Below are 10,030 nucleotides of genomic sequence, written 5' to 3'. Positions count from 1 at the left end.
CAGCACGCATGCTCCCGCCCCCGGCCCCCCCGGCCCGCCGCCCTTAACCCCTGCACCGCCGCCGCCCGGCGCTGCGCTCGCCGCCGCCGCGGGACGCGGAGCCGCCGCCGCACCGACGAGCGGGCGCTGCCCCGCGGAACACAACCCGCGACCCACACCACGCACACATCTTGCTCTGTAGCGGGGCTGCGACCACCCTCGGGCCTCTGCGGCCAGAGCCGCTCCGGACAGGCCGGGCCCGCACAGGGACCCCCCCGTCGGGCCGTGGGACTCCCACCGGCTCCACGGGACTCGCTGCCCTGGTGCACCGGGCCGGGGGTTGGTGGGGGGGTGGGGAACGGCGGGACTACATCTCCCAGCAGTCCCCGCACGGTGCCCCATAGTGCGCAGGCGCCGCGCAGGCTCCGCCGAGGCGGCCCAAGATGGCGGCGCGCTGGAGCAGCGAGAATGTGGTGGTGGAGTTCCGAGACGCCCAGGTCGGGAGGCCCGGGGGCTGCCGCATCACCGCGCCGCGGGGGCAGCCCCCGGCCGGCCCGTGACGAGCGGAGCGGGGGGAGGTCCCGGCCCGGGAGGGCTCGGCGGCCCCGCGGGGCCTTTCGGCGGTGATGGCCGGGGCTGAGGCGGTCTGGAATCGTTTGCGCGGAGATAACGCCTTAATTCACGGGGCGCTTAATTTCTAATCTTAATTAGGTCTTGTATTTTTTTTAAATACATTTTCAGGTTTAACATACGATATCGCCACTTCCCACACGTCTACCTCATTTCCTTTTGCTGCAGGAGCTCAGGGCCGGCGTGGATGGGGCCCTGGGCAGTCTGGTGTAGTGTAAGATGCCTGCACATGGCGGGGGGCTGGAGTGAGAGGGGCTTTAAGGTCTCTTCCAACCCAAACCATTCCTTGGCTCTGTCACTTTTCACGGAGACTGTTACAGCTACTGTCTCACTGCCAAATAAATTGCTGGATGTTGTTTGATTAAAATAAAAAGGGGCTTATATTTTTTTTTTTGTGAATAGCAAAAAGGTTAGCTTTTGTTTTTGAAGTTGATGGTGATAGCAGAGCTATCTCGGCTCAGAGTTTGTTTGCTCTCCTGGTGTTGTAGAAGTTGTTGTTACATCCTTGGAAGTGTTCATGGCTAGGCTGGACAGGGCTTTGAGCAACCTAGTGAAGATGTCCCTGCCCATGACAGGGATTTGGAACAAAATGATCTTCAGGTTCCTTCCAGCCCCAGCCATTCTAAGATTCTGTGCTTCTGTTATAAAAAATGTGGGGGTTTAAGGTGTTGGCAATAGCTTAACAAAGCTAGATACAGTGGTTCAACTATGAGATACTTCAGCAAGAAACCCAGAAAAATTAAAAAAGTTCTGGAAGCTCTCTTGTCTCATTTGTCCTCTTGTGCTGGAGCAGTAAGGACTCTGCCTTCACCATTGCAAACAGAAGCACTGAATCCTGTGTGCTGCCTCCAGCTCACCCCCTGTAAGCTAACAAAGCTTTTCACTTTTGTACCTCAAAAGCTCTGTATTTGTTTTCCTCCCAGAAATGTTAAAGCAGCCTCATCTGGTACTGAGGATTTGCCCTCAGGAAGCCAGGAATGAGATCTGAGGGTGCATCTTCCTCCATCACAGATTGATGTTGCATCTGGCTCAGGAGAGAGGAGGCCTCATGACTTCATTGCTTACTCATAATGTCTGGGATGTGGGAGCAGGAGGGACAGGTGTTGCCACCCCAAGCTGCAGCAGTTGGTTTCAGTGTCACTCCTGCTCTGGCACAAACCTTGGCAGGGTGAACACGGGGGTTTCAGTCACTTGGCTTTGCTCTGGTGTGATCTTCCTGGAGCTGTTCTGACCTGCCTGCTGTCTGTCCCACATGAAACCAGAGAGCTGCTCTGGCTGGGGCTGCCAGACTGCTGCTTCAGGCTAAACTCATTTATATATTTGTGTCTGAGCTTTGTTTTAGGAGTCTGCAGGAACGTTTTTGCAGGTGGGAAACCTGAGCTTGAGAAATTGGAGCACCTTGGCTGAAATCATCCAGCGCCAGTCTTGAGCTCTGCATGTAGACCATGCTATCTCCAAAATCCCTACCCTAAAAACAACCTAGATGGAAACAAGAATGAAAAGAGTGGGCAGCTGTGACATTTACAGCCAGTACACCTCTGCAAGCCCTGCAGTTGTCTTTGTTCACCATGCTAGAGTGTGTCATGAGAAAGCTGCAGCACCCATCCTGTACCTCATCAGAAAATCACTGTGTGTTTTGGGGCCTGTGTTACCTACAGGTGCCATTTTTCTGTACAAGCTGACAGAGGTGGCAATCTGTGTACTCTTCTGATTTAAACAGGAGCCACAGGCTCTGCTTGGGCTGTTGGCACTATAAAAAGGAGAGCAAAACTCACCCAGTGCTGAAATGGAACCATTTGTATCAACTCAGTGTGTGGATGGGAGGTTAGGTAGGCAGGGAACTGGAATTGCTTGTTAAGGGTTTGCAGCTCTTGAAAAACAGCATAGCCATGGCAAATTGGGTTGGTGTTTTGCCTCTCAGGTGGAGGGAATGAAGGTAATTGGGAAACTAATGAAAGTTCAGGCATAAAAAGGAGTTTTCCTTGGCTTGCCTAGCAGAAATCAATGCAATGCCAAAGTAGATGCTTGAAGGCTGAGAAGATGCTGCCTGGGCTGTGGGTTCAGAGCAAATTCTCAAATGTGCAGTGCTCCTGCTGTGCTTTCTCATGTTGTTGTTGTTCATGAACAGCAGTTCTAGCTATCCACAGTGTTGTTTTGGGATAAAAACTGCTTTCAGGTTGGTTTGTTCAGTTTCAAATCCCCCTTCTGGAAGGTTGTGCTGTGAAGACTGACACGTCACTGTTAAATGACAACAGTTTGGTTTTTATTTTCCTTTCCCTAGATAAGGCTCTTGTATATAGGGAGCTGTTTGTTGCTGTAAAACAACTTAAATTTGTGACCCATCAGAGTAGCAGCCTGACATGTGAAACTTTTTACATCATTCTGATTCTTCATTTCGTTCTATGATGCTTGGTGCCTGGAAAAAAACCAGTTTACCAGTGTTCATTATTGAAAACAATTTGTAAGGACTTAAGGAGATCCTAGTGCCAAAAAATAGGCAAATAGGAAAAATAAACTTGTATATGAAATTGCAATCATTTGAAATTGACATTGTTTTTTTCTGTCTTGGGGAAAGATGGCTCCAACTGTATGAAAAATGACTCCTGACTAGCTCTTCATCACATGAGAAAGCTCTGATTACTGTAGGGGCTTTAGTGATCCTCATTTTAATTTCTCAGAAGAAAAATGTGACCATCTGGGAAAAGATCTGTCTCCTGTTGATTTTTGTTTGTTTGTTTGTTGCTTTTTTATATAGATTCAGTAACCTACTTTTTTGCAGGTTTTGTTCTGTGTTTTGCAAGGTGCTGTGGAGTCTAGAAAGCTGGAATTGTTTTCTTATTATTTAGAGATCTTAAATCTAGCTGTTTATTTACAGCATGAGGGAAACCTTGTCAGAAGATTGGATTTGCTGCCTAGGAATAAGTGAAGAAGGGGAGTTGTTCCTGGAACAGTAAAAGTGGTGAAAGGGGTTTGGTTTACCATGAGCTCCTGCTGAAACTCTGCAGGCAGCTGTAGCTGTTTGCCATGTGGTCTCTAGAGAAGAATGGGTCTGTAATGGTGCTTTTCCCTCACTTGGGGTTTTTGCAAGGAGGGGATGGGCCCTGGCTGAAACAGCTCAGAATTTGTGATGGATATTCTACTGTCAGATCTCTCTGAAATGGAGTGGGATTTCTGTGTTGTCTGTCAGGTTTTAGTGATGCTTGTAAGTAGTAACTGTGGGACATCCTGAAGTCTTGTTACATCCATGCTGGGAGCTCTTAAAGTCCTGAACAGCAGCAGGAGATACATCCTGAGCCTTCAGAGAGGCAGCTTTGAAGATGACAGCAGTTAGTGTGAAGAATGTGGGGCATATTCTGATTTTTGTGCTGTGAATGCTCAAAATTCTATTGAAGTCGTATCTTTGTTTATGGGTGGAACTGTTCAGCTTTCCAAGTAAAATTTTCCTTTATTCTCTTGGCATTTAAACAAGATGATCAGCCAGTTCATTCTGCACAGAAAGAGGGGGAGACAATATGCAAACAGTCCTTCTTTTTTTATTTTTTTTCCTAATGGCCTTTAAGTTATCTCATAGCCTTCTTTACAAGCAATGCCAAGTAAATTCTGCTGCCTCTTGGCCATCTCTCATTTTTGAACACACAAATGGTTGCACATCTATCTCTCAGTACATATATAATTAAATGTAGCCCTGCAATGAAAGAGAGAGACTCAGAAAGTTCCTGAGCAGGAGCAGAGGCTGATTAATACAGATTATTAGAGATTGCTGATTGAAAGGCTGCAGCTGTGATTGCCAGAGCAGGAGGAAGGGAGCAAGGTCTTAATGCTCATAATGTTGTCTGCCAGGTTTTGTTTTCACTTTATGCTAACGAAGATGTTCCTGTGTGCTGTCCTGCATCCCAAATCTACCACTACACCCTTGCCCCTCTGTGCTGCTTTAAGGGGTTGTTACTTTCCTGAACTCCTCCCTGAAGCTCTATGTTTGACTGAGCAGCTGACCTGACAGGTATTATTTAATTTTGTTCTGTGTTGTCTTTAACAGGCGACGGCGATGTCAGTGGATTGCCTGGGACAGCGCGCGGTTCTCTCGGGGTGAGTGTGACAGTCCCTGTTGGAAGTGTGACAGTCCCTGTTGGAAGTGTGACAATCATTTCCACAAGCCAGACCAGCCACCTTCAAGCTGACCTCAGCTGGGGGGTTGATGGATTGTTTCAGAAAGGTGCAGCTGAATTCTGTTCAAGGCTTAATGAAACTGATTCTGGGTCATGTTCCCGATGGGATACAGATTGGAGAGACAGCAACAAGAGCACAGTAAAATACTGGTGTGGCTTTCCTGATAAATTCCTTTCCAAATCCCCAGATGGGAGATGGAGCATCATGAAGTACTGTTTGGATTGTCTTGAAATACAGATTAGATTATTTCCTAACAAAATTTGCCTCAGATATTCCCATGTGGCTCTCTGACCTGCTTCTCTCTGCTTCTCTGCTGGTTCATTGTGGGATGATACAAACACAGTACGTGCCACAGACTTCCAAGTTGCCCAAGTTTCCTGGAGAGCTTGGTCTTATGTGTCCTCCTCCGGGGCAAGTCTTCAACCTTTCCAGCTCCTGGTTTTCAGTACTAACAGCTATTCCTGTCCCCCTGTCAGTGACACAATTGCCACACCAATTAGGATGTTCATTTCAGAATCATGTGAGTATAGCTGATCTTTGGTCAGCCTTCAAGGAACCAAGTCCTTTGGTACAGCTCGAAGCAGTGCTTGCTTCCATGTAAACCCTTAGTCTGGCAGTGCTGTACAGGAGGAATGACCAGTGCTCAGAGCAGCTGTGTGGTCACTTTGCAGCTGAGAGATGATGCTCATGTGGGTAATTATGTAGGGTTCATTATGTTTTGTTGCTGGCCCTCCATAGGGTTCAGCTGGCTCACAGTTATATCTGGGCAGTTTCTCTTGCTTCTAAGATGAATCACACAGGATGATACCTTGCTTTGTGGGGAATTGGCCACATCCAGCAGGATGTATGAGCTCAGGTTTGCTATCATGCAGAATTATTTCTGCTGCATATAAAGTTAGCTCAGGTAAGTAATGGAACCAAATCTGTGCAGGACTGTGTCCACCCACGTTAAAAAGCTGCTGCAGCTGAGCATGAGCTCTGTGCAGGTGTTTTTGTACTGTTGGTGGAACCAAGCCCTCAGACTGGTGTGGAAAGAAGCACCCACGTAGAATCATCTTTGTCAAGGCTCATTAACTCTTGCTCAGAGCAACCTATCCAGGCTGAAGCTGTTGCATTGCACTCCTGGGACTGTGCCACTTAGGCTATGCTGCAGCAGCGTTAGGCCTGCAAAGCCTGTTTGAATGTGTTTGCACCATTTTCCAGCACTTCTTTGTATCCAAGTTATCTGGGCTTTTCTGTGGTACAAGCTGTCTATTACATTTGCAGATCCTGTTTACTTTCAGTGTGTTTTTTTAAAGTCAGTTTTGAAGTATGTAGTCAAATGTCGCATTTTCAGCAATAGTGTTTTGACTTGTCTCGTGAAATGCTTCTCTTCTTTTGGTTCTTGTGCCTCTGAACACAAGGCTGTGAGCTCCATGTGAGCTTGGGGTTTTGAGATCAGCCCTGTGAGGTGCAGCCCCTTTGTGTCTGTGTCTTGCAGCCGCCGTTTCCTCTACATTGTCAACCTGGATGCTCCCAACGAGGGTCACCGGAAAATCTCCCGGCAGAGCAAGTGGGACATAGGCGCCGTGCAGTGGAACCCCCACGACAGCTACGCCTACTACTTTGCAGCTTCTGTAAGTTCACTCGTTTAAAAGCTGGAACTCATCTTCTCCCCTGGTCTTTCTTTCATGGGTGAGCCTCTGCAGAGCTGGAGGGCTGTGTGGAGCTGGCACAGACATGCTTCTGCAAGTCACATTGCAAGATCAAGGCCTCATTCTGATTTACTGCCAGAGAGGTGTTCAGCTGAATGGCTCTCAGTTATTGGGCAGTCAGGGTTGCATCTGGCTTTGCTTGCTTTGCCAAACAAAACACTTTGCCAAATAAATCAAGCATCCAAATGGTTCTTTTCCGGAGGGAAATTATCTTTTTTTCTGATTTCCAGTCTGAGATTTGTGCACTTCTTGAATTTCTTGCTCTGTGCTGTTTTGTTTTCACCTCCCTGCCTTGCTGCTCGGCTGTGGTGCACCAGGCAGTCTGTAAATAGCACAGGTCAATACTGGCTTGTAGCTTGGGGTTTGCAGCTGGGCATGGACTGTGTCAGTGAGGAGTTCATGAGGCAGTGGGCTGGGCTGAAGAAGCAGTAATGGCTGTGTGAGACTGAGTGCAGTTTTCAGCTCTGCTGTGCTTGGTCTGTCGTGCTCTGCAGCTTGTTCACCCAGGGCCCTGAGCTCTGCTGAAATCTCAGCCATCACCCACTGCACCGTGGCCATTGGCCCCAGCCAGGTGCAGACTGTTTCCAGGGTGAGCTGCCTTTTCTGCAGTGTTGTCTGCTTTTACAGCCTGAGAGTCCTGGACTAGCTAGGGATGGAGAAATCTCTCTGTCTATTCTTTTGAGAAAACACCTAGTTGAAGGTGATTTGTTAGAATTTTTGTTCCTGGATTTGCTATATTTTTAATTAAAGGCAGTTTTAAAAGTGGACTGGTGCTGTCAGCTGGGAGCCTCTGGCTGTTTGCTCTCTGACATTCCCCAGCCTCTTTCCAGCTCTGGCACATGACTGATATCTTAAAAGTGCCTTCAGCAGGAGTCTTCTTCTGAGCAGAGAGTTAGTAAAAGAGTTAGTTCAGTGCCACTTCTGGGTGCAGCCTGTGGAAACCCAAACCTAGTAAGGAAATGCACTGGGCAGGTCACAAGTGGAGCAGGAAAGCTTCTTTTCAAACACACTCTGAAGACAATGTGCAGTTCATGCTGACCTGAGCAGGACCCTGCTGCAAAGGAGAGCTGTGCCCACCTGAGCACTCCAGCCTCTTGCTGCTCTGAGTGGGTACAGGAACCCATCTTGTTCCAGACTGAACCCAGGTGTAGCTGGCATCAAACCTTGCTGCTTCTGCTTATAAAAAAAGATGCTGTGATGCTCTGGGGATTTGAACATAGTTGCTGAGACACACTGGTTGAGAAATCCCCAAGATGAGATCATCAGCTTTTTCAGTTTAGGTCAAAAATACCACCTTTCAAGCCATTTCACTGTGGTAAACAGCCCAAGGGTCTTATCCTTCTGCATCCCTGTGGATGGAAAAGGGATGTAAAAGGCTGCCATCCTGTGTGCCAGCAGCATCATCTGGTTTGCAGTCCTGTTAATAAAAAGTGGTACAGGCAGAGGGGAATCTGTCCTTGTGTTTAGCTTCTTTCCAGAAGAGCTGGAGCAAGTTCTTCTGCTGTGCTTGGCTGTGTCTGCCCTCTGGCTCAAGCATGTTTTTGGGGACTCCTAAGCTGTTGTTTCAGAAATGGTTTTGTTTTCAATCCTAGATCCTTGTTTTTTCCTTTTGTGTGGCCACAGATTCTTGAACAAGGGAGTGATTAAATTGTTGGAAGTGAATACTGATACTTAAGAAAATCAGTTTTTTAGAAAATGCTCTTGTTGGGAGGAGCAGTCTCTCTGGTGATCATTATCTTGTGTCTTGTCTCTGGAGTCCTGGGTAAATCCCATTGGGTAATTTCACTCTACCCCTTAAATACTTCTGTCAATGAGAAACATGCAGAGTTTTTTCTTGCCCTAAGCTCTTGTGCAGCCCTGCTGTGAACAGTTAGAGAAATGTCATATATTATTGCTGAGCTGCAATGAGACCTTTCATTTCAAAGAAAGCTGTAATGTTTTATCTATCTGCAAGTTGAAATTCACATGGAGCAGCTTTGGGGTAGGAAGAAAATCCACCACCACAAAAAAAAACTGCCACAAAAATTGTAAATAACAGTTGGACTCAGTGATTTTAGAGGTCTTTTCCAACCTCAACAACTGTGTGTTTCTTTGAAGTCTCTTATCTTTTCCCTCATCTACCTAAAAGTCTGAAAACAGGGGGCTAATGAAAATAACATTTTAAGGTCATACTCTTTCAGATTTTGCAAAATCTGCATGAATTTCCAGTCATGATCCACTGGGCTTGGCACTCTGTGTACACCCATAAGGGCAATTCCAGCCCCAGAAAGATTAGACTTGGCTTGGCCTGAAGTGAACCTTGATTGAGACAGAACATGAATTTACAGCACAATAACTAGTTTCAAGTAACTTTGCATGTGGCTGCATTTGGGCAAGGATTCATTCCTGGAATGAGTGAAGGAACCCTGAGTATTGTTGTCATTGATACCTCTGGTTTGCTGTTGTTTTTTACAGCTAGTGATAAACACTTAAAGCTTTTCTCCTGGGCTGGCAGGGATTGGGGGAGTACCCTTGAGGAGGTGTCCTTGAAGCCATTAGACTTCAAACTGTATTGTTTGTGTTTGGCAATGGCCCTGATTATCCCAGAAGGAAGCTGAAGGGAGCTGAGGACGGCCAGTGGTAATCCATCATCCCCCTCACCAAAACCTCCACTTGTGAATGTAACAGACTGGCAGGGTATTCCTGCAGAGAGAATTTGTCTGCCTGTTGCCTGCAGTTACAGCATGTTGTTAGGAAATAAAGACTCTGAGAACATAATTTCATGGAAAGATTTTGCAATGTGGGATTTTTTTTCTCCCTTTCTAGTTTATCTCAAATTTTAAGTGGGTGTAATTAAAGTGTAAGCTTTTGAAAGTCCTTGCAGCCTGTATTTCATCTTTGCTCTCCTGCTTTGGGCAAGGACTTTGCTAATTCACAGCATGACTCATTGTTAACTGAGGTTCTTCAAAGTGAAGGGAACCTGGTCCTAACAGCCAGATCCATGTCCTACCTTGTTGGCCTGAGACTGTCTCTCCTTTCTTCCCTCTAATTGCAGAGCAATCAGCGTGTTGACCTGTATAAGTGGAAGGAAGGCAATGGGGAAGTTTGCACATCTCTGCAAGGGCACACACGTGTGATCAGGTGAAGAACAAAAAGTGCTGTGGGTTGCTGAGTAGAAAATAATGCATTGTTTCATAGAAGCTGAATGTTTTGGTCCTTGCTCCACTCAGGCTCTGCTCTGAGCCTGGTTTTACTCACTTCTCTGGACTGGAGTGCCTTTCCATTTGGTGATGATGTCATGTGTGAAGTGGCTCACCCTCTCATGGCTCCCCCAATTTATCAACTTAGCCCTTGATGGCTCGAATGTCATTGCCTTAGGCTGCTGTCCTTGTAAAGAGCAGCAGCCATCATCTGGGAAGCAGCATGTTTATTAAATTGAATCCCAGCTGTGTTTCTGTGTGATAGCAGCTTAATTAAGGCAGGTAATCCCAAAGACCAAGTTCAGAGAATGTTACAGTGGTGCAGGGGAGATTTTTGCCTCTTGTTTTAAGGTCACATTTCAATGCTGGGTTGGAAATGCA

At 46.9% G+C, this 10,030-nt stretch overlaps 1 protein-coding gene across 3 annotated transcripts in view; it reads left to right on the top strand.

Moving 5' to 3' along the window:
- The first annotated feature begins 286 nt into the window (after window positions 1–286).
- The window catches only part of WDR59 (WD repeat domain 59), a 47,791-nt gene continuing 38,047 nt past the window's right edge, over window positions 287–10,030 (top strand). Inside the window, exons 1-4 of one of the 3 annotated variants that reach the window (XM_064723485.1) lie at window positions 287–476; window positions 4,646–4,695; window positions 6,257–6,392; window positions 9,505–9,590. In XM_064723485.1, the coding sequence (XP_064579555.1) occupies window positions 423–476; window positions 4,646–4,695; window positions 6,257–6,392; window positions 9,505–9,590 (326 nt within the window). In that variant the 5' untranslated portion in view covers window positions 287–422. Of the gene's footprint in view, window positions 477–671; window positions 691–4,645; window positions 4,696–6,256; window positions 6,393–9,504; window positions 9,591–10,030 lie in introns of those variants that run through there. The other 2 variants (XM_064723486.1, XM_064723487.1) reach the window with 2 other exon arrangements.

Source organism: Zonotrichia leucophrys, chromosome 11 (genome assembly GCF_028769735.1).
Source record: "Zonotrichia leucophrys gambelii isolate GWCS_2022_RI chromosome 11, RI_Zleu_2.0, whole genome shotgun sequence".
NCBI lineage: Eukaryota > Metazoa > Chordata > Aves > Passeriformes > Passerellidae > Zonotrichia > Zonotrichia leucophrys.
Note: the sequence above shows the minus strand (reverse complement) of the source record. Positions and strands in the feature narration are given on the sequence as shown.